This window comes from Astyanax mexicanus, chromosome 14 (assembly GCF_023375975.1).
Source record: "Astyanax mexicanus isolate ESR-SI-001 chromosome 14, AstMex3_surface, whole genome shotgun sequence".
NCBI lineage: Eukaryota > Metazoa > Chordata > Actinopteri > Characiformes > Acestrorhamphidae > Astyanax > Astyanax mexicanus.
Window position 1 is genome coordinate 49,153,000 of NC_064421.1, and position 25,888 is coordinate 49,178,887.

At 37.5% G+C, this 25,888-nt stretch overlaps 1 protein-coding gene across 2 annotated transcripts in view; it reads right to left on the minus strand.

Moving 5' to 3' along the window:
- The window catches only part of ldah (lipid droplet associated hydrolase), a 45,735-nt gene extending 20,323 nt beyond the window's left edge, over positions 1 to 25,412 (minus strand). For both annotated transcript variants that reach the window (XR_007424006.1, XM_049463452.1), the window contains exons 1-4: positions 25,281 to 25,412; positions 22,872 to 23,063; positions 10,496 to 10,630; positions 3,321 to 3,490 (exon numbers count right to left, since the gene is read on the minus strand). Coding sequence is in view for 1 of the 2 variants with exons in the window: in XM_049463452.1 (XP_049319409.1) it covers positions 3,321 to 3,490; positions 10,496 to 10,630; positions 22,872 to 23,063; positions 25,281 to 25,374 (591 nt within the window). In the remaining variant the exon portion in view is untranslated. The remainder of the gene's footprint in view (positions 1 to 3,320; positions 3,491 to 10,495; positions 10,631 to 22,871; positions 23,064 to 25,280) is intronic.
- Between the last annotated feature and the right edge of the window lie 476 nt (positions 25,413 to 25,888).

Sequence of the window (25,888 nt, forward strand, 5' to 3'; positions counted from 1 at the left end):
TACAGACTATTTTTGGTGCTCTAAAAGTAAGCAGTAGTTCTTGGTCGACTGTCAAGAATGACATCGGAAGAAATGAATAAAAAGAATCTGGAAAACAATATATAAATATATATAAATATAAAAAGGGACGGATAAAGAAAAGTGAGGTGATGGTGAATCTCAGTCCTGAGTGGAATAATAGATCAGTGCTGACGGGAACATGGAGCTCATTCCTCACGCTGTTTCCTCTGAACCGGAGAGAGAGGCTAATCGAACCGTCAGAGACGCAGCGCTGCTTCTGATTGGTCATTAGACAGAGTTTAGATTGATTATATCAGAGACTGTAAAAAAGATGAACGCCGTGTCTCCGTTCTCATTCATTCAATGAAAATGAAGCTAAAATCTTCCTCCATGTTGTTGATCCTGAAACCCGAGTCTGTAGAGCGCAGTAGAGACCAGAGGAGGGAGAAAGACTGCTCATTTAAATAACCCCGCCCCTGAGGGCTGCCTCCACAGAGCTCACACAGGCTATGGTCCCACCCATACAGTCATTGGTCCAACCCCAGCTAGGTGTAACCCAGCCCTTTTACAATAACCACACCTTTCTGAATAACGTTTTAAAACTAATTCTGTGAGGATATAAAAATTGAACAATATAAGCAGAGGTTACACTAAAGCTGCTGCATTTAAATAATGGAGGTAGAATTACAGTATATTAGAAAAAAACGTGATTAAAAGTTGTTCTGTTTGCCATTGAAACCTATGGGGATGGGTGGGGTTACACAACTTTCTGCAACCGAACAGCAGGGGGCGCCCAACCTGTGGTGGCTTCACTTCTGAGAGACGATGCTCTGTCCAGCTATATACAGTCTATGATCCAGTTGTACACAGTCTGTGGATTATATAGTCTAAACATTCACCTCAGAACAGGCCGGACTCCCAACAATCCATATTCTCAGCGGCGCTGCTGAGATGCGCGGGACTGGAGTTGTGTAATAGTTGTGTAAAAGTTGTGCAATATGATTTCGGCTCTTGTTCATGAATATTCATCCATGCAAACATATCGCCTCTGATTGGCTAACAGCACTGTGACACCAGGAGGCAGAGAGACGGACAACAGTTTGGAGCGTATTAAAATAAAGAGATTTTTACACTAATAACAGTCTTTACAATGTCATCTGTTACTTTACAACATGTTTAATAATGTCCTGCTAAGTGTAGTTCAGACACTGACCTAGTCTTAGAGTCTCTGTAAAACACCAAATCCACCGGAGATCCTATTTAAACCTATAGTTACACACAGAGGTGGGTAGTCCAGGTCCAGAAAGTAAAACTGCCCAGGCAGTTACCTTTAACTAGTGTAAACAGAACTGTTCTAAACATCTAAACACCTACCTATCTCAATTGTACTTGGCTGGTGGTGTTTTTCCTCCATAGACAAATTTTAACCATTTTTTCTTAGCTCTGAATTATGTTTCATGGTACTTCACAGAAATTTCCACTTTAAGAGGGAAGGGATTTGCTCGTAATAAAAAAAGAAGCATAGAGACATTTTTAAGTAGTAAAACTGGTTGGTTTGACTCTCAGTATTTCACTGCTGATCTCTCTCTCCAGCCTAATGAACGGCTGGTCCTGAGCTGACCATGAGCCAGAGATGGCATTAGATAGATAATCTAGATCATCTCACCAGCCTCCCAAATACAAATCACACTCTGTCTTTATTCTGCTTTTTAGAGTAGAGTTAAACCCCTGCCATCTCCTCACCAGACCCTTAACTCCAACCCAAATATCTGGAGCCTAAAAAACAGGAGTTTCTGATTATCACACATCATACATAATCACCACGCCGGCTTCTTGGCAGCCTGAGATCTGCAGCAGTAAAGGAAATCTTTTCCCTCTTTTTCTGCTTTTTTCTGCCTGAGAAATGCCATGCTTTAACTACATAATGATCCAGCCATAACCTGCAGAATAAAACCACTACAGTCCTCCCTTTAAACTTATGATTTTACATTAACTCTACTCTCACTCCAAAACTCTATAAAGTTCCAGAATCTGACTATAAATATGAAGCACTTCTTGGGCATGTAGATCCCATAATCTTCACCATGTCTATTATTTATCATTATTCCCACTGTATTCACACAAACTATGTCTAGATTTTAGCAGCAAGTAAGGAAAACTGGACATTTTTAATGTGTAGAATTATTTTAAACCACTTTAAAGGTCAGAGGAAGACAACCTGTACAGAGCTTCACCCCCACAGAACTAAATATTCATTTAAGGGTAAAATAAGAGACTGAAACAGACGAGGAGTTACTGCTAAACACACAGGAGGATGAGAGAGAGAGGGAGAGAGAGAGAGAGAGAGAGAGAGAGAGAAAGAGAGAGAAAGAGAGAGAGAGAGAGATAGAGAGAAAGAGAGAGAAAGAGAGAGAGAGATAATTCATGGGAGAGCAAAGAGTAGAAAATAAAAATGATGAAGAGCATATCTTAGTAGCAGGAAAACCCCAGAGGGAGAAAGAAAATCAAGGTTCTTTTCCGTGTTATTTAATCTCCTGACCTTCTGCTCAGCAGCACAGGGACACAACTGTCTTATTATCCTGTTCTGCGTCTCGGGGCTCCTCTAAACTACAGATATTCCGAACTCTAAAACCACGCCAGACTTACAGATCACTGAGGAGATCTACAGGGATTCAGCCGACAGCAGAGCTCGTCTTTATTTACACACTTTAACACAATCTGCATTCATCCCTGGACTCTGAGTCACACTAACAGCAGCTCTTTACTCAATCTTTAACCTGATCTTCTCAAACTGTGAAAATCCAATTAAAGATATGAAATTTAGTCAATTAGAGCAAATTTAGGTGGTTTAACGTGTTTAACGATCAGAGTGTAAAAGGATTTCTCTTAATTGTTTGAAGGTAAAACTGGGAGTGTGCATATGGGCCTAATGAGCCACTAACTACTCCCACAACAGCGAGTGGAAATGGAGGAGCTACTGAACTCCGGAATGTCATGTGACTGAGAAAAAAGCCTAAAAACTCACTGATCCTCCTGTTTTTTAAATTGCAGTCTGGATGCAGTAGTTTTATCACTAAAGAGTAGAAGAGTGAAATATTTTACACAGACGTCCCCCTGAGAAAATAATCCCGTCCAGATAGAGCTTTACTGTATCATATAAACATAAAACGTTTTTTTCAGTCCTGCAGGGACACTAACATGGTTGGGTTTTGTTATTGTGTTTAATCTCTGAATAGTTCTGGATGATTTATTTTACTATATTTTGGGGATTCTTGGCTAGAATTCAGTATCAAAAAAGATTGCCCCTAATTTTTCTCTACCTTTAGCTTCGGGTCTCTCCTCATGGTCTCCAGGATTATGTAGCAGCCAATCGAGTGGCCGATCAGCACCAGGTGTGTGTCTCGGGGAACGTGCTCCGACAGGAAGGCCAGTTTATGCTGGATCTGACCGTTCAGGCCACACACGTCCTCCGCCTCCGCCAAACATGCATCTGAAAAATGGGGGAAAAGAAAAGAGAAATAAAAGTTTATATATAAAAATCAACACCATCAACACTAAAGCAGATCAGTACTGAGATTACTGATCATGAGTCTTTAATTACAGCTGAAAAAAAGAGACTCTTTAAATTGGCCGAATTTTCATGTAAGAAGTTTTCTTTCAACATCTTGATCTTGTTCTTCATTATTTCTTTGGAGAGGTAAAATTACACCCTATTGAACAATTCCGGTAACCTGAGATCCTGAACAATGTCTGGCAGACTGTGATATTCACTCCATCCAAGAAGCTCCGAATAAAGCAGAGCTAATCTGAGAGGACTGCGAGACAGTGGAAGCGTGCAGGAAAGAGAGAGAGAGAGAGAGAGAGAGAGAGAGAGAGAGAGAGAGAGGGAGGGAGGGAGGAATGATAAACTAAGGAAGAGGAAGTGGAGGGGCAGAGCTACACGATTTATCAGTGTAGAAAATGATGACTGAAGGTTATTTATAAATGAGAGATAAAGGAGGAGAGGAGACGCCTGAAAGAGTGAAATAATTCATAACAGATCAAAGACATGAAAAGATAAAACGCTCCATTATCAGACTCCTCATCATTCATAGGGTGAACACTGCCTTCTGAATTATTCTGTACTCTTCTGACTATAAACCCAAACCAAAAACTACAGAGAAAGGATGACGTATGGAAAAGACAAATATATATACTTCATTTACTTTGACTTTTCCTTTAATTGTAGCATCCAGTATCCAGACATTTTATATTTTATCTGTTTATAATGTCATGTGTTAATATATAGTATCTCGAGTACACTCCTCACTTTTCTGTATATTTCAAGGTAAAGGTGATGGACCTTCAGACCTAAACCCTATTGAGCATCTGTGGGGCATCTTCAAACAGAAGGTAGGGGAACACAAGGGGTCCTGTGATGCAGGGGGCACAAGGAGCGCTGCAATGCTCTTCGCTATCTTACACCCCATCAACAGTCTACTGAAAAAGCTGATGTTTTTAATGACTTGATCAGATCAGATAAAGACATGTCTAATTCTCTTTACACACTCTTGTGTATAGATGTGTATCTCCACAGTAGAACCTGTTCCACTTTTCCTCAGAGCTGAATACCTGCCGTACCTTTATTACCCTCTTCTGATTTCACTGTTACCATCTCACACATGCTGAACATAAAACTCTACTGTAAGATTAAAAGGCTGCTGGAGATTCGAGACATGAAGAAATGTAGGAGATAAAAAGGACCTGCTGAAAGCAGGAGCCAATGAAAACCCTGCAAAGATCACAGTGATAAATCACTTTTATTACATCAAATACCAGCCAATACCAGCGACTGATAAGAGCATGAGCAGAGAGAACATCTCAGAAAGAGAGGAACCAGAAAAAAGAAAGGATGCTTAAGAGCCTGAACTCAGGTCTGATACACTGATCCCTGATATCTTCAGTTCTTCTCACAATCAGGCATGTGTTTCTCATATATTATATATATATTAAACACAGAGTGATCTGTTTTAAGCTTTTTTTTTTATTGTTGCTGATTGTGGTTTACAGCCAAGAACAATTGGTATTTTTGGTTCTCAGTGTGGGCAGTGTGCCAAGTCCTGCTGGAAAATGAAATCTACATAAAAGTTGTTTTCAGCAGAGGGAAGCTGTAAGATACAAAGTGCTGTAAGATTTTGTGGGAAAACAAAACTGCACTGACTTTAGACTTGATAATAAAACACAGTGGATCAACACCAGCAGATGACAGACATGTCCAACAGGGCTAAACTGTACAGTTTTCCTCAATAAACATATCAATTTACTGTAAAATTGCAATCACTTAATACAGTATATCATCATTAGGTTTTATTACTTTCTAACAAGTCTTTCTTGGTGTATATATATATATGTATATATATATATATATATTTTTTTTTTTTTTTTTTTTTCAATGAGTGTAAATTTATTTCCTTTTTTACTGTTAATTAATTTTAAATGTATAAATCTGTGTTTACAAAATTATTAAATCTCAACAGTGTTTTCTAAAAACCACCTTAAAGTGAACTTTTAAATCATTTTATTCCAGCTGAGATTTTTTCATTATTTGCATAAAATGTCCTCTAAAAAATATTAGTTTAACCCGGATCTGCTGAGAGGAGCCGTTTCCACTTCTGAACGTGTGTAAAGATCAGAGGAGGAGTTTAAAGCAGTGACCCCTCCTCAACCCCCCCACTTACCCCCACCCACCTTACCCCCCCCACCTTACCCCCCCAGTCCCATTTCAGATTATTCAGAGGTTCTGTGTTCAGACTGATCTAAGAGCTGTATATGTTTATCTAACAGCACAGAGAGACCAGTGTCAGCTCTCCAAACTCCAACCCCCCCCCCCCCCCTTACCAAAACCTTCATAACAACCCCCCCTGCACTTCCTATAAAACCTCACATATAAAACCTCAGCAGCTCCAACAAACTGCCCCGAGTTTATTTCCTGGTTAAAGGATGAGACTGGAGTTAGGAAACTGCCCTGGGGGGGTTTGGGGGTATTGGGGTGGGGGGGCATGTAATCTACACTTTGTGTGCCAAGTCACAGCGGGTCACAGTATCAATCGTTTTACTGAAATCAAATAATATTTAATAAAATATCGTCCATATTAAACACTGACTGATCCGATAAGATCAGACTGAAGGTTTATGATCTGTGACGCCTGAATAAATGTACCGTTAATACACGTCTAAATACACTTTAAATATAAAATAAATTATTGAAAGTTAAGTAAATTTGAAGATTATGAAAACCTGTAAAATCTGTATAACAACTGTATAAGTTGTGAGGTGTTATCTTGTGAGTGAGGTTGATCACTAGACAGCAGTATGTAGGTTAGGCGGCTGCTTTAACAACAATCCAATAAAGGTAAAAGGTACCGAAAAAAAATTGGGGGTTGGGAACAAAAATGTTAAAACAATAGACAGATATTACAATAAGTTACAATAAGTTACAATAAGATATTTTGGAAAACTTGCGCATTTTTCTGATGAAGTCAAACAATACTGGCAGATAATAACCAGCATGCATGTCTTCAATTAGCCAGAGCACTAAATCCTGACCTGCGTTTATCCATTATTACAGTTCAATCACACTCAGTACCCTTCAACTTCCTGGCAGTAAAGCTGCGAAAGTGTTGCAAGAATGAAGGAAGTTGCATATTTCTCTGCGTGCTTCAGCAGTCTGGACAATAATAGAGGCAATTTACTCATATCAAAGGCGGGAGAGCGAGTTCTGATCAGCAGAGGTCTGGATTATTCTCAGTAAATGAAGGAGGATCGGGGGTCTGGGAGCAGGGCTCGACCCGGGGCAGGGTGTTGACGTTGGCAGGAGTCTGAATTTTCCCTGTGGGATATTTTTACTGTAATCAAAAGCATCAATCATTAATCGCCAAACGACAGGAACCACTTTTCCCACAGAGATATCTAGACTGTTTACGAGTCCCCCCAGCTTACGTTTATTTTACAGAAACAGAAGCATGTGATATCGTTTAATATTAAATATAAAATACAACCAATCCCTGACTGAGCGAAGTGGATTAAAGGTGGATAAAAGAGAGATTATATTAATGCACACTAAGAGAGTTTTCACACCTGTAGTTCGGATCAGTTACTGAGTTTGTTTATTTGAAGCTTCAGTTTCTCCCTCCGTTTGGTTTGTTTTCACACAGGTATAAAAACCTAAACGCACCAAAATACAAACCAATAAACCACATGAGCACATCGTCTCCTCTGATTGGTCAGAGCTGTCTGGTTCGGGAGTAAGAAAGTAAATTTAGTGAGAAGATTCTGTGTTTCAGTGTGTTTATCTGTATATCTGTGAAGCTGATTTTAAACAGTGTTTTTAATGAGACGAGCAGCAGTGCAGATTTACATGCAGTAAACAGAGTCGCGGGGCTGTGAGCAGTGAACGCTGCACAGACTGAGATCAGTGTGTAAACAGCGTGGAGCAGCAGAGACAGCGTTTATATATTTAATATCCGGGTCGGATCGAGACCGGATCACGTTCCCACCACAAGAGAACCGATCCAGAGTTCGCTTGGGACTGAGATCACCTCCTCTAGCAGGTCTCAGTTTGGTGATAAATTAAACCGCATTAACAGTACAAACCAACCAGAGTCCGATTTAACCAGAACAAACAGTGCTGACCAACTGTTCTCTGTAATACGGACTGCTGATAAATTAATAAAACAGAGTCTATAAAGGGAGTTTCAGTCTATAATCTATAAACTCAGCGTCAGGCTGAAACACCAGCAGCTCCTTCCCTTCAGAGGAGCATCTGTGAACCAAATGCAGGATCCTGATGAGGGACGGATCAGTGAGACGAGCAGGACAGCGGGACGTGTCTCGATCCCGCCCTGCTGATGATGATCAGGACCGTCACTCGGAGCTTCAGGAGAAGAAATATAACTTTTCATTATATATTTTCTTTCATCTGCGCCGCTCTGGAAAAGCCCTGCTGCTCGCTGTCGTCTCCCGGCAGGTCTGAGATCATCTGAAAGCTCTGAGTTTAATGATCTGGCTGGTGATTGGGCGACAGGATGCAGCAACGGACTGATCTGATCTGATCTGTGTATTCGTGAATAAAATATGGAGGCTCTTCTTCAGTCTGTAGAGATGCTTATAGAGTGCATTGATACTGAAGTATATGTGCGGCAATATATCCCGTCACCCTGAATAAAGTCTCTAAATATTAATATCTACATTATTCAGATGACGTTATACATATATGATGATATATATATACGTATATATATATATATATATATATATATATATATATATATATATATACGTATATATATATATATATAGTCCCTTTGTTTAAGTGTCCCTTATCAGTTTTTTGTTAGTCAGGTTACATGCCCTATTTTATTCAAGTTCTCAGTGTTTCTTTATTGTTTAAGTTTTTGGTTTGTTGTTTGTTGTTTTTTTAAATAAATTTACTCACAATTGCGCCTGATCTTTGCATCTCCGCTAAAATCTTCTTTTGCATCATTCAAAGAAGCATTTGAAGTATCTTTATTTTTAAGAGCATCATCCAAATTTCCTATTTACTTCTGATTCAAACAGTTAATTACAACAGTTCGTTCTGTTTATGAATTTCTCTGTTTTAGTACAGAGCGTGCGCACTACTGCTCACCAGATTCACTTTAACAGGTTTTCTGCTCTTTTCTTGTTATATATGGTAACAGAACTGTATTACAATTTTTAATGTATAACATTAAAAATTACATGAAAAAGAACAGGTGCCATAAAAACGTCAATATGTCTAAATAGATTCTAATGTAAAACAAATGCTGTTATCAGATTTCTCTGTCCTGCGTTTGGACCTGATATGATCATCTCCACCGTCCAATCAATCAATCCAGCCTGTAGAAACGCTGTTCTGCAGATCCTGCCCATCTGCATGTGGTTTGGTTTGTTACAGGTGGGCTTGGCTAATGTCTTTCCCACGTAGCGAGCTCAATAAAAATGTCCACACTGTTTTATGGATGAACGTACCGGACTTTCATTCTCTGGAACAGGAATAAGAGACTGACTTATTTACCCAACATCGTCCAAATTCCTCCTCTTTTCCTCCTTAATGAGGAGAATCTTACCTCCTTTATTTTAGTAGCTCCACACACACAATGCTGATTAAAAAAAAACTTTGTAAATCTGATTTTAAGGTTCTGAAGGCTGGAGTTGAGGAACAGGTTGGTGATTTTCCAGTGTAAACCTGCTTTATCTGTTAATCCCTCAGTTTAGTAGATCAGTACATCAGCAGCTCAGAATGTGCTGAACACCAACTCACCTGTTCCAGAACTGAACGATGCTGTGCTGAGATAACAACACTGCAAAAACACGCAGAAACTTAAAATGATCAAAGTAACTGATAACACTGCCTTTTTAAAAATGAACTCGAGTGTAGTTTCAAAATCTCCTCATTTACATTTGTAGTTCTGTATCTGTAACACCTTTAACAACACAGTTAAAGTTAACTCAAAAATATTAGTAAATGAGCTGTAGAGATTTGTTATCTCAATTAAGCCCAAATACAAAATAAGGTAATGAATGTAAAATAAGTGTCCTAAAAAAAAAAACACAGCAAACTATTAAATAATTAATCGGTAATAAATGTGAGCGAGTGTTTGAGTGAAATGATCACAGGAGTCCAATTTCCAAACACTGGAGAGAGTTTTCAGTCCCACCTGTTTCTCCTCAAAACTCACATGGGTTGCCAGATTGACACACAGTGGCATGTGATGATAAGTCTCACTCTGAAGTGAATATATATGTTTCAGTGTTTAAAATACCATCTTTAGTATGCTAGTGATAGTGATAAATTACCCATCTGTGGTTAACAACCTTACTAAAGCTCAGTGTTTGCTTGCTGTTTTCTTTACCTGGCAACCCGGGGTGTGGAAATGGGACTGGGATGAATGGGGGTGAGCAGATTCAGAGGTTAAAGCTTCATAACGTATCACACAGTTCCAGTAAGAAAATACTGGCTAAAGCTCTAATGATATGAGCTACCAATGTTTAACTCAGCATGTTTCCTTAATATCTGACGAAACATACTGATGATTTTATGAGTTACTACAGAAAATATAATACTTAATGGTACTAATTAAAAAATATCCCAAACAGATTTTTATAGCATTTTTCTGTTTTTATCAGCATTAGTGTGAATTCCCTCTGCCTGATTACAGAAGCTGAGTGTCATTACCTCTTTAATTATCTGCTGCCACCTACTGACTTCATGACAGTGGACTTATTTCAGAATTTAAAGTAAACAAATAGGAGCAAAAATGATCCAAATCTAAATATATAATTTATCTTTTTTTATTTCTGTAAGCTGCAAAAACATGAGACAGAAAAAATATAGAAGGAACCTGTTCTCCCAAAACTGCAATTAACATTAAAATATGATATTTTACTCTTATTATTTAATCAGATCTGATGCGCAGTATATTACAGCATCTCCTACCTTCTACCATGTCCATGGTGTCTGGTGGAACACAGTGTCCAGCGTGACCCACGCTCCACACCGGGTACCGCCGGTTAAAGGCCTGATACAGCGTCCACATGAAGGTCTTATAAAACCCCACTACACCTGGGTTACCTGTAGAGAGGACAGAATAACAGAAACACCTTCAGCACAGTGACGAGCCGTGAAGAGGCAGATCTTCATCATATAAAACTCATCAAAATCCTTCAGATAAAACAACAGAGTTTCATCTAATCTCACCTGCTGAGCATCACTGATCAATAATCAGTATTTAAACATATCAATATCTTTGAAGATTTTTAGTTTACTACATAATTTAAACATACAAATGTTCTTTACACTGTCTTAACACTTCTTAATGAACGAACCAATAGAAATTCTCCTAAAATAAATGAAATAATATATTTTTACATTGACTTCCATTAAAAGTGAGAGTGATTTTATCTCTCTTCAGTAAAGTTGCTGTTTTGGAGATAAATATTTTTTAAGGGTAGGACATGAATTAAGTTTATGAACATTAACATCAGATTCAACACAACAACTTTTAGTATTTTTTTTCTTCGTATGAATAAGATAAGAATAAGGAAATTCATTTGTCAGTACAGTACAGAATAAGGGTTTAAAAGTGGAAATTGAAATGTAAATAAAATATTAAATATAAGATTGGCAAAACAAAACAATATTTATTAAAGTGGTGTCACTAATCAAGTATAGCATATCATACCATAACTTATATTGGAATTGAAACTGCAGTAAATCACAGTGAGTCTGGGTCTCACATCATAAAAACAGAAAGACGTTCAGAACATTTCAGAGAGATCTCCAGGAGCCAAATGGAGAAAAGCTTAACATAAGAAACGGCGTCATCCAGTAGCGTAGCTGCATTAGCACTGCGGTACACTGGAGACACTGAGTAACCAGACCACAATAACCCTCAGCTCAGTGAGTCAGTAGAACAGATCCCTTCCAGACCAGGAGCAACTTCTCCTACACAGGAGACTCTAATCATGGGGGAACTTTTAATATCTCTGAAGAACCTTCACTAATTCTTTACCAGTGTAAATGATTTCTGGGAAAACAAGCAGCTGCATCTGAGTCTCACATCACCAGGTGCAATACAAACCACTGGATGCAGTGGTGTAAAACACGTCGCCACTGGACTCTAGAACAGCAGAGACATATTTACTGGAGTGACGATTCACACTTCAATATCTGATGAACGAGTCTGGGTTTGGCGGTTGCTACTAGAATGATGCTCGTCTGACTGAACTGTTGCAAAAGTAAAGTTTGGTGGAGGGGGGATTATAAACACAGCCACGGGTAAACTCAGAGTCAACACAGAGCCCCCCTCAGATACTGGATTACACTTCAGAATGTGTGATTATGACTGAAAGTGGAGAAATAAAGCACTAAATGTGTCACAGAAAGTCACTTTAAAAGAAACTTTGATGGAGAGCTTATTCTTGAGTGTTTTCACAATGGATTAATCATAGATTCCTCACTGGAGAATTATGATGATGATGCTGCAGTTCTTTAGAAACAATAGGATTTCTTTCTAGCTCTTTGTAGCCATATATATGGTTTATAATGATGTTTTAAGGCATTCTTGAGTTATTAATCTGAGAAGATGACAAGATGTGATTTGTGTGCCAATCATGTCTCCTGATTGGATTAAATTACTAGTACTAAATACTTGGTGTATTGTACTGTTTTAAAGACAGTACAGCACAATTCAAGTACTGAAATACTTTTCTAGTATTGGTGTACTGCGAACACTAGTGTGAAAAGTGTTTTGCATTCCACAAATAACACCCTAACATTTAAAAATAATACACAAACACGTCTGGAGGGATCCTGAGCTGATGTTTTAAGCAGGTCAGGAGAACGGAGTAAAGGCTTTGTGAGTAAAGGAGCACAGATGTAGGAGAGAGTCGGCTGGTGAAACACTGGTTTTAATGTAGAACAGATTTAAGCTATCGGCGCTATCAGTGAGGGCTGATCGCCGCTACAGACGCTCAACATCAGATTCTTTTCCTTTGAAGTAAGCAGCCACAGCGCTGCAGCAGCGTGTTGTTCTCTGCTGGTGGGCGTTCTCCAGCTGCTTCTGATACTGGAGGACATCATCCTGCAATCCGAGACACTTTACCACCAGATTAAACCACGTCAACCACTAAATATAAAACCTCTGAACACGAGGCGGCGAGGCCGCAGAAAAAACAGGGTTCAGAGAGAGCGGTCGCGGCACGCCGGGATCTCACAGACCTGAGAGCAGAGAAATGAGTCCTGTTTAGATATTTTCATTCAGATATCCTGAGTCATTAATCAGGATCCGGAGCGCAGCTGCGTGAAGCACGGAGCACAGCGCCTGTAGCTGCAGCACTGAGAGGATGTTTGTGTTACTGAGCGACTCTTTAATCTACATCATATTACAGATGATGAGATAATCTGTGGAGGGAATAAGGAGTCGGTGAGAAGCTACTCTCTCATTAATATCTCACGCCTGATCAATCAATCAAAAACCCAGAGCTGCTCACCAGCGCCTCGCTGTGTTTACTCTCCCCGAGGAACTCGGCCTGTCTGCTGCATTAATGAACACATTAGCATCGCCGCTGATGCTCCTGACAGCTCTATGGCTTTTCTCTGGCTGTGTGGAGCCAGCGGGGGTCAGACTGCAGCGTGGAGGAAACATGCGGCTGCGTGAGACTGAAATACGTCACTCCTGAAGCTTCACATACGAGCTGCTGATGACAATAACAAAAGAGCTGCTGCATAAAGTGCTGACAGTCATCAAAAGCCTGCGTTACCCATTAGCCTGGCTGAACAATCAACAACTCAGGAACTACGAACCCCAAGATAAAAAATACCTACAGTTTAAGCCTGTATTTAGTGATGATTTTTAAAATTATTATTATTTTTTTTATCAAATATTTATTGTCATTTTAAGTAGGATGAGTTATAAGAGTACATGGCAAGGACATAACAATGGGGGGAAGTACTCCTACCTCTTTTACACCAACTTTTAACTTTTTTTCCCACTGCTTTAAGGAGTCTCTCACTATTTATGTGACTGTGGGCGTGTTGTAAAAAACTTTGTGACAGTGACACTTGAACGCCCCGCCCTTTCAGCCGCTCGCATTACAGGTTCACTGGTTCCAGACCAGAAAGAATGAAATGATGTGAAATACGTGTTCTAAAAACACAAATACTTTAAAAACTGACTGTTGCTCACTTGCTGCCGAACAGCTAAAGAAAATCTATCTTTTAATCCAACCAAAAGAGGAGGTTCGGAAAAACTGAACCATGATCTGGTTTGTTTGCAGTGTGAAATCAATTTATGAACTAAATGGGTCAAATGTTTGGACTAATTACAGGAAGTCGAGGCAGGATATAATCACGCAACAAAAAAAAAGAAGAGGAAAGAGAACTGGAGTGGTTAAATTCTGAAAACTGGTTGAATGTACCTTAAAAACTTCTGTACCTTAAAAACTACTGCGAACTGAAACATCTAGAAAAGTTGTATAAACCCGTAATCGAGGTGTACGCTCTGGTCCTGCTGTTCTGACTTGTCCCCGGAGCTCCAGATGATCAGTGATTGTGTGTTCTGATAGAACTGTGGAGAAACATCAGCCCTCCTGAACCTTCTTCAACCTGATTAAATCCATTTTATATTATTCACGCTGAAGACTTTTAAATCTCTCCCAGATGGGCCTCCTCATGCTCTGAGCTCGAGCTGCTCCGGGCCCGAGCTTTTAGAAATGACAAACCACCACAACAAAGCCCATTAAATCCCTCTGTTTCAGAACCCAGACGGAAACAAAGGACTTTCCCAAACAGTGAACTGTTCCATTACGGATCTCCTCCACTAATGCAGCAGGTTACTGACATAGGGTGAGAAGTTAGGGAATAGAAAAAGCACTAGTAGCTAATTCAGACTGCAGGAAAGCACAGCGACTCGGTTCTGATATATCAGCTCACAGATGCAGCCTTGTGCTGATCCACATCACCCTAGGAGGGATGAGGGGAAAGAGAGAGTGCCATCTATTGTACTGTACCCACCCAGAGAGAGCAAGGACAACTGTGCTCTCTCAGGGCTCCGGCAGCTGATGGTCCCCAGGGGACCACGACTCCCAGTTTGAGGCCCGCTGGACTATAGAATCTGTAGACATGTATCTGCCTCAACACCAGAAAAAATATTTTTCTTCTTATCCTTGTTTTAAGACGGAGGAGGACGTAGGTAAGGAAGAAGAGGAGGGTGTATGAAACTACAATTCAACTACAATATTGAGATCACACCACTTTAAAAAACAGTGATCAGTTCATCCATCTACAAATATCAGGAATATCAGGATATCTTAGCCCTCAGTTTCTTCAGAATAATACTCAACATAATTCCCCCCTGATCCTGAGATCAGTTACACTTCTAGCAGATCTTCCTCTCTCAGCGCAGAGTGAAGGAATGTAAAGGAGCCATTTCTATAATCTTAAAAAAGAAAAAAGAGGACAGAGGCCTGAGCTCTCCTCCTCTCCTCCCCCTGCGTTATCATTCCCTCCTTCCCCCGGGTTCAGAAATTCAGAGCTGTTTCTTTGGAACATTAAACAGATACCCTGCGAGCCGCGCCCCCCGACCCCGAGACCGCCGGGGCTACCACGCTACTGACGTAGCCCCCGCAGGTGCACACACACTGAGCACTAAATCAGCTTATAATGGTAAAGTGAACAGTGATAGGCGACCCCTGAGGAAACTCATCATCAGGTCAAAGTCAAAGTTTTCAGAGTATAACTATATATATATAAACTGGAGGACACTGTCCTGAATTCTCCCTCTACACATAAACTGTCCCTGTTTGATTGATACCTGCAGCAGGTAAAGCTGAATCCCAGGCCTGCATTCAGCTCTCAGAAGAGATCCAGCTCTGAGACGTTTAGGTTCCAGCAGGTGCTGAATCTGTTCTGAGAACAGTGTGTTTAGTCCTCTTTAACAGATCGGCTCTTAACACGCCAAGAAATCCATCCCCGAGAAAATGTTTTATTGACTCTGGCAAACATGCAGGCAGGGTCACTGTGTCTCGATCTGCTCACAGACGTCTCTCCTGAAGCTCCTGCCTCAGATTCATGAGTCCGTGTGTCTCCAGAGGAGCAGGACTGCAGAAGATTCTTCTAAAGGGGGCTGACGTGTCTTTTTTATGATCGTACTTCTGAATAAATGAAGTTGATTTAATTCAGTAATAAGAGTCAAATAAAATCATATTCAACAACACATCAGTGCAAGCTCAGAAATAAATACAGAAAAACACAGAAAGAGAGAGAAAGAGACAGAGAGTCAGTGTCCCCAGGCTTCCTGAAATGTGCTGTGAGGAGGATAGACAGTGCTGGAAGCTGCATTGAAAGGTTGTCCTGACCTGACTCCAACACTGAATCATTAGGACAGGTTTTTAAAGTCTCATGTTTTCCCCCATGAAAGCTCCTCTCCATCACTCAGCACTTCTATCAGTTTTGCTGAAGGTAGAAGGAGGGAAGAGGTAAAAAGTTTACTGGGATCCACGGATGGACTGGCAATCAAATATAACCTCCAGGTAACATTCCGCCCGAAATCTCAGCAATGCATGAAAATACAGGACATAACCTCTACTGGCTCGCCTGAGTTAACTCCTTCCTCTCCAACTGATCTAAACTACAGTAGTGCAACACAGACACACACTCTGTGCATGCTGCAGCTACACAATTACAGAATAAAACTTTCTTTTTAATCATTATAACCCTACTTATCTATACAATACTGTTATAAATAATTAAATATGTAAAGACATCAAATCAAATGTGCTGAAAGCATCCAGAAACATCTAAAATATTCTCAGCAGGCCTTTCATGATAACTATTCTTTAATGGAGGATAAACTGTCCCGGGTTTATTGTGAAAGTGTCAGGAGTAGAGCAATGGAGATGCAGAAGTGAGTAAATAGTGATTAATTACAACAATCCGTACCTTTACACTACTGAACACTACTGACACTTTACTCTACATCCTGTACTTTTCCACTTCTGGACACTTTTACATTCTACTAAATACAATACAATACAGGTTTTTATTTTTCAGTATTGTTGTATCTGCTGATCCCTGCTTTCCTGTTTACCTCTGTATTACTGCACTACCTCCTATTTACAGTCAGGTTACCTTCATACTTTGTATAGTTTTTTGTATAGTTTGTATCTTTAGGTCCTTGTATATACCTTATAATAGTTTTAATTTTCTTAATTCTCTATATACACACTAAAGAGGACAGGAAACACAGGGGTTGGGTAACAAGGGGGCGGAGCTACAAAAGAACACAGGTGAGAGCACTGAAGGCAGGGGCAGAGACACAGGAGGAACACACAGGGCCATGTGCAGGGAAAAGGTAAATAAACAAACATTTATCTTACAATTTTATTATATCATGGATTGGATGTTTTTTTGTATTTTTTACTATATAATAGAAACATAGAGCAGTGCACATTAGAGCTGATAGAGCTGCGTGCTGAAGTGAATCAGGATTGAGGAGTTTAGTGATGTTTAGTCCACTGAAGATCTGGTTAAGTTTGAGTCAGAAAAGGTAAATAGCTAATTATATATTTTTAGAAAATACGCTTTTAGAAAAGATTCACTGAAGTGGTTTGGTTTGTAATGTATTTGAACAGAAGTTACAGATGTCTGTGTATCTCTTGATGAAACGGTATGAAAGACTAAAGCAGCAGTAAAAGTATTTTTAAATAAGGTACTATTTTTATTGTTAGTTGGCTAATTAATCAATTATATGTTTTAATAATCAATAAAAGATATATGTAGCAACATACTTGTTTGGTGTTCTACACCACGGCATGTTTTAATAAAGTGCAAAGAATAATTAAATGAAATTTTTCAACAATATAATCACATTATAGGACTTTTCTGTATCATGCAGCTCAAGATGTTCTTAAATTATATTAATGATTCGTAAACGACCCAAAAAAAAACTAACAGGACCTCTTTACCACAAACGTGAAGAGAGATGGTAAAACTTTCCAGATTTCTATATTTTCTGGAAAGAAAAGGTGAAATCTTTGGAAAAGTTTTAGAGTAATGGAAAGCTGAAGCCCCTTTAGAAGAACATTTTTTATATAAATGCAAAACTGATTAATTACAGAAATCTGCTGTTCTTCAGTCTTCAGCAGCTGGAGGAAAGAGGAGGGAGAAGCAGAGAAACACACATGTAGAACAGAAGAGGAAGACTAGAGGAATCTCTGTAAGATTATTACAAATTATCAAACAATGTGATCCTGAAGGCTATTGGATGCAGCTGCTGGATCAGGACGGTTCTCTGAACAGCAGGTTCCTATAAATCCAAACCATGTGTAGAACCCCCCCCCTCCCCCCTCTCTACATCTTTACTGCTTTAATCTGAGTTATAATAATTTACTCTCCTCTCACCCCAACAAATTATCAACCGGCCAAATCTACCGCTGTTCACCATTAAATCCTCAAATAAATATAATCTGTTATTCACTCTGTAGCTTTAGCACAGCGCTCGCTAGTCTTCTGCTATACAATCTATAAAACATAAACTGCTGATTGCTATTTAAAAATCATCCCAATATGCATGTATTTTAAATTCAGTGATTATCTGATTATGGTCTGCTGTGTGTGCTGTGTACACAACATTCTACACAATGCACTTTAACTTATACCCTGCAATCGCTACAGTAAGAACTTCACAAAAGGATCTTCATACAAAACTCATATTTTACTAAAATTCATAACATATTTTATGATTCACTACATGTCCCGTCCTCTGGTGCCATGTTTCTGCAGAAGAAGTGAGAAAACAGTGTCGCTACAGCTTTCCCTGCTTTTCTTCATGATGGAACTTCAAAAAAGGAAGTATTACAGAAAAAGTCCTGCAGAGACACTAATAATTTAACATTCTGCTATGGTTAAGTTTAGCATTTTAGTAAGACTTCAGTTAAGTTACATTATGTTTAAGGTTAGAATTAGGTTTGGGAGTAGTAGATTAAGTTTAGTTTTAGGTTTAGGTGTAGTTTAGGAGTACAAATTAGTTTAAGATCAGATTGTAAGTTAAGTTTAGCTTGTGGTTGAGGTGTAGGAGGTTAGATTTATGTGTAGGATAAGTTTAGGTTTAGACTGAGGTTAAGTTCAGGTAAAGGTTTGGATAATAAAATTACTCTGGTTTTCTAAATTATTGCTAATATTTAGAATTTAAATCATCTGTTCTTGTTTGAATAAGAGCATTACATCTGAAATTTAAATACTGCTAACATAACCATTTACTAATCGTTTACGAACAGTTTATTAACTCTGTGACTCTGGATACCTCTGAACAGCGTTTTCTCTAATATTAACTGGTATCAGAAACGCTGCAGGAGCACAGAGGCGTAACAGTTTAAACTGCAGGCAGAATAAATGTCAGCTAATCCGGCACAGCGCCGATCTCCACTCCCATCTCCTCCTCCTCCTCCTCCTTCTTCTGCTGCTGCTGGAATTTGATCTCAGTGGAGGAATAACTGCATCTGACCGGCTGAAATGACCCGTGTTTAGTCTGATAAGAGCAGAGATAACCAGCAGCACTCAGAGAGGAACAGAAACACGCTTTTACCTCATTTGCATTTCCATGTGCGTGACCTATCCCCTATATAAATACCGCTCATCACAACAACAGTTATCTTCTGTATTTACAGGTCTGTGAATTAGGCTTTCATGTCCTTTTTATACATTTTAACATTTTTCATGTTTTTTTTAAGGTAGAAAATTAGAACAAATTCTGAAGTTTAAAAGCTTAAAAGCTCAACAATCACCAGACCCATCTTTATAACTGTATTCGTTTGAACGACATATTGTATCAAAATTAGTTGTGATAAATGATGTTTTTATTATCATTTTAAGACACTTTCAGATTTTCTGCCACTGATATAATGATATATCATAGCTACGAGTGTGTGAGATTAAAACCACACAATAATTCCCCTCAGGGTTAAATGCGTCTCGCGAGGTTCATGCACAGGTAACCAAAACAAATGTTTAATCATTTTCATTATGCAGTACCTGCACACTGTTCTGTAATTTACTGCATACGATAAATCACACAGAATTCATAATTCAGAGTAAAAATTCACTGTCATCCATTAAAAGATGATTACAAAATATTTCTAAATTCAACTGCAGTTTTGGATTTAATGTAGTTTAATATAGATATTATAATATAGTTATTATAATATAGTTATTATAATATAGATATTATAATATAGATATTATAATATAGTTATTATAATGTAGTTATTATAATGTAGTTGTTATAATGCAGTTGTTATAATGTAGTTATAATGTCGTTATTATAATATAGTTATTATAATATAGTTATTATAATGTAGTTGTTATAATGCAGTTATAATGTCGTTATTATAATATAGTTATTATAATATAGTTATTATAATGTAGTTGTTATAATGCAGTTATAATGTCGTTATTATAATATAGTTATTATAATATAGATATTATAATATAGTTATTATAATGTAGTTATTATAATATAGATATTATAATATAGTTATTATAATGTAGTTATTATAATATAGATATTATAATATAGATATTATAATATAGTTATTATAATATAGTTATTATAAAGCGCTGTGCAGTAAAATCCTGATCAGTCAGTAGTTTTATATTAAGCTGAATTTGTGGTTCTGGATTCGGTATCTGAACTCTCTCTCTGCTCTGTATTATACGGAGTTATTGTAGCAGATTAAAGGGCAGCACCTGTGTCGGGTACCTGGCGGATACGAGAGGCTGCGGGGGGCGGAGTCTCAGGTGGGAGGATGGTGATTATTGCTGTTATCTCTGAGGAAAAAGGGCACAGGCTCTACAATAACAGCTCTTACGCAGGAGCTCCTCCAGCCCATAAAGAGTCCATTCAGCACAATGACCAATGACATTCAGAGCCCAACACCAGCCGCCAATCAACACCACTCACTTTAAGGTCATCAGTTAGAGTGAGCATTCTCTTACTCACACCTGTACAGGTGAGATCTCTCTATAACACTGTCCCTGAAAAAAAAACTGAATACCACCATATATTAATATGATGTTCTCTAATAAAATCTATAGATAATCTTCATTTACCTCTTTCAGGCCCTTCATCCGTTACAGCGAACATCATGTATTTTCTGTTTGTTTGCACAGAAGACAGGGGAGGGCACTTAATGAGAAATTGAAATGTTTTTAAAGGTAAGACTAATATATTTAGTTTGGTTCAATACGTATATACTGTAGGCCTATACAGCTTTTATAATAACCCTTTTTATATTAAAAAACAGTAAATGAAACAGTAAAATATGGTGGATTATATAATTATTTAATAAACATGTGATGGTCATGAAAATGCTTTTTATATTCAGCTTAGGGTCCTCTAGTTTGTATACCACTGTTCACCAGTATTTCTCTACTTTAAAACATTTGATCACAGTTATTCAGTAGAAATCAGACGGGTGGAGACGCCTGAACTCTGTAAAATTCTGTTTTTAGAAAAAGACGGACAAAAAGCTCTTTTGACAAAACCATAAATAAGCTCTTAGTGACGGAACAGAGCGAGCTCTGTCTATATTAATTCTATTAATTCTATGAGTAGAGAACCACACTGAACCTGTTTCACATCAATCTAAAAATAAACATTCTGAATCAGGATCAGATGCTTTCCCGCACACGACCAATCAACACGTGTGCCCTGCGTTATTTTCTTCAGGACGTTTTGACTCGTCCACCTGTGGACCCGTGGTTCCTCTGTGGCTCAGGTGTTTGTTTATATCTTGGTAATTAAAGCTGAATTGAATCGGGTTTATTTGTTTTTTTATCTTAATGATGGAAGCAGATCATGTTCTTTAAAGCTGAGCGAAAAAAAGTGAAAAAGTGAAGAAAGGAGGATTCAGGGTTTATAAAGTCATTTATAGAACAGGAAGATCTGTGATTTTTCCTCATCATTAAAGCACAATGTAGACTAATGCTGAATTACACAGACAGGCCAAAAGTCATGGAACAGGAACTTATTTCTATTGTGTGCTATAACATTTATCATTTTTATCTTTGTGAAGTTTTGTGAAGTCTGTTCAATCTTTAATCCAGGATTTATTCTGATGGGGATATTTTTACTCAATGGAGAAAAAGAACATTATCTTTATAAATGGACCACCCGACTCTAATCCCCCCTAAATAAGCGCTGTGTGTTAAATACCCATCTCCTTTATAGATTTAATCATTCCCACTATAATGATAAACTGTGACCTAATGATTTCCATATGCTGAAATATGTTTAAACTCACTAATGAAGCACAGAACGGTCTGCATCCCTCTGAACACACTTTATTTTAACTGTTAATCAGAGAAATGAACCTGGAACACTGATCAGGACGCTCAAACACAAAACAATAAAACCCTTAAAGCTCGTTTTTCATGACCACAGAGCACAAAACAGCAAAACAGGAAAAGTGGACAGGATATTTTAAACACATTATAAACAGGACTGATTAGACCTGCTGCATCACAACAACATAAACATCGAATTTGTTGGTGTTTTTAGACTTTTGTTTTTAGGTTTCTGATGAATCCTATTACTTCTTTGGATTTTGACAAAATAAGGAAGTTTCTGTACAGATTATATCTGTCCGGTATCATTTATATCATTTATATCTGTCCAGTATTTATTTATTTTATTTTATTTTATTTTATTATCATGACTAATCATTCTGGATTATTGTCTTCTGTTACAAATCTGATTAAATTCATGTTTTTTTTATATATATCTCAGTTAGGGGTGTGCCATATCATATTATATGCAGTAATAAAATTAAATTTTAAATTAGTGTATTCTTGAACTTATTTTTTTAATTCAGTGAAAATACAGTACCATGAAATATTCTGGTTGGTGGACAGTTCTCAGTCCAGAAATGACACTGGGGTGTTTAAAAACTCCAGCAGCACTGCTGTATCTGACCATATCAGTGTCACTAAGTGCTTTTTGTGGTAAATATGATATAGCTGACAGTAAGTGTAGAAACAAGAATCTGATGTGAAATTTGAACTGATCTTTTACTCTTTAATATAATAAAGTTGCTAAAGTTATTTGTTTGAACACAAAATAGATTCAGAGTAATATAAAGAGATGAGATATGGCTGCTCCTATATTAACGCTGTACTTGTTTTTGTGGTAAAGTCTAAATGCTTTCCAATATATTTTCTGATCTAAACATATTCTCATGATTTTAGTTCAGCTCTACTTTTATAACCTGTTTTTTGGTCACGCCTCTTTATAACACCAGGCTTCATTAGATCTCACCTGGAATGACAAGGATGAGCACTCTGGGGGGGTCGGGGGTTTCAGCAGCAGCATGAAGATCTCTGGGTCCGTATTTCAGAAGCTCAGTAGCGACACCTTTACAGTAAATAAACTCCACAGCAGCCTCCTCTCTACCTCCATCAAACCCAGAACCTCCCATCCCTCCACCCGGATCAGAACCACCTGCTGCTGCTGAAATAAACACACAGAGAGATACGCTCAGGATTTACTCAGAACTCTCAGCTCTTTCTGATGTGTAGAAACAGAGACACCAATACAGCAATTCTGATATAAGTCTGCTGTCAAACCATCAAATCAAATTTATTTATATATTTTCATAACTGATATCAGAAAGCAGCTTTACAGCAATTTGATCACAGAACAAAGAATCAGGCAAACTATTAAACATACAAAATACAGAAACATAAAAACTAACTTATTTATTATCCATTATTTATACCTTTAAAAACTCTAAACTGACTGATCAAATCATTCTGATCCTCAATTATAAACTGCAGAGACATTCATTCTCCATATACTTAACATGCAGCCGTGACCATAACCAACCAACATTAATAAAGCCTTTTATTAATACAACCAATCAATACAATCAATATTTTTTATAACTAATGAAGGAAAATAATAATACAGAACTGAACATGCTGTACTGTGATAAACTCACCTGGAATCTTTTTTAAGCTTTTAAACTTTATATTTAAACTCCACAGCCAAGAAAAGGGAACACGCTGTACCTTAATGCTTTGACTATAATTTAAAGCAGAATTTGATTAATAGGATAATAAACAGTAACTGCTATGAGGTATTAAATAAGCTTTAATTTTATATGGGGAAAAAACTACTGCTGTTCTCTGTTGATGATTTGAGCGAAAGGTTTAACTGCTGTATCTTTGGAATTTAATGCTGAAAAAAGCAGCATATTCAGCTCAATCTATTAGTTTACCAGTGTAGGATATATACATATAACATATTCTCAGCTTTTTAAAATGTTTAGAGCTTCTGCTGTCTCTGGAGTGATATTAAACATAGGCATATAGCGTGACATATAGATTTTATATAGATAATATTTACATTAAGACATATTTAATTGTCCTAGGGTTATCTGAGAATAACAACATCCGGCCCGTGTGAATATCTCCTATAATTCAGTTTGTAATGTTTAGGTTAATTTAGGTACGTCAACTTTTAAAATATCCTGCAAAATCAGCTCTAAGTTTTTACCTGTAAAGGTGTGAAAAACACCAGAACTAGTATAAAAATATAATCAGCAGATTAATCGACTATTAAAATAGTCATTACATGCAGCCATAGAGCTATTTAATCAGAGAGCTTACCAGAATAAAGTATGTTTCTGTCTGGATGATCAGCTTCTCAATCACTTAATCAATCAGAGGTTATAGATTAGATATCAGTAAAAACTGATACTGAACTGAATGTTTCAGTGTGTTTAGTATTATATCAGATTTAACTGGGTTAAAAGTGAAATTTGACATTTTTGGCTCAGAGCAGCTCTGCTTACTGACAGAGAGAATCAGTAATAAAGTGTGTAAAAAATCACTAATTCGCCTCACATGCCAAATGTTATTTTATACATTAATATTGGAAGTTGTTGTTGTATTCTAGTTCATTTTAACCTTAAAAACAATCAGACATATATATTATAACTTCAATATTTAAAGATTATATCAGTTTGGTTAGATAAAGTACAATACATCATTAAACTCCACACTGAATAAATCACAGTAGGAGAGCTGGGTATTAAGCTAATATATTACATTATATTATTATTATATATTATATTATTAGTTATTGAGCTGCTGGGTGATTTCTGAAAACACTCTTATACAGAATTTACACATAAAACATTCAGACAGTGTTAACTAGATGTTTAACTGGATGTTTGAGTGGGTTCAGTATTATATCAGGATTAACTGCTGGGTGAAAGGTGAAATATCTCTGGCTCTGTGGACAGAAAATAATAATAAACAGGCAGGACAGCCGTGCTCACAGATACAGAGAGAATCAGCAATAAAATTTAAAAATTCACATTTTTTAGAGCTGCAGTAAAATTATACCTAAAGTTTAATGTGTTCTTATGAATAAATCACAGTAGGAGAGCTATTATTATTATTATTATTATTATTATTATTATTATTATTATTATATGATTGTTATTGATCTGCAGGAATGTGTATTATTATGATACTGAGAGATAAACTATTATATTATATTATATTATATTAAATGTTATTGATCTGCAGGAATGTGTATTAGTAAAGCTGTAATAGAGAACTGAGAGAGGAACAGAGCTGTAGAGTAAAGAGAGACAGACAGCAGTAAATGTGAATATTTACAGGGTTCTGGGAGTTTATAGAGGATGGAGCTTCTCACCGCTGCGGGATTTGAGGTGTTTTCTGGAGGTAAATCCGGTAAAAACAGGAGTTTTTTTAGTTTTTAGGACAGAAATCTGGACTCTGCTCCTCATATAAACAACCCGCTCTTCTTCTCTTTACTACAGAGTTTAATACAGAACCTGCAGGATTATAATCAGCGCCCCCTGCTGTCCGGAGTCTGAGCAGCTTTAACCTGTAGATTAAACACAGATTAAACATCTTTAATCCTGATAATCCCGATATAAAATCACTTGTTTTAATAAAACACCGGCAACTTTAGCTAAATAACTGGTTTTAAATATAAACCTTATTCTTGGGGGATATATGGGTGAATATTTTGATAGCCTGATTGTCAGGAAAGTAAGATCAGTTTCTTGTTTAAATGTTTCATGTTTCATGTTTAAGAGCTTCAGGCATAATTTAAGGTGGAATGGGAAAAATGTAGTAACCATACAAACTACAAGAATACAAACATTCTGGTTCATCATGAAATGTTGCCTACAAGAAAACGATAATTGGGATTTATAAATATACACATTTACAGCTCTGGAAAAATTAAAAGACCACTTCAAAATAATCAGTTTCTCTGATTTAACTATTTTAACT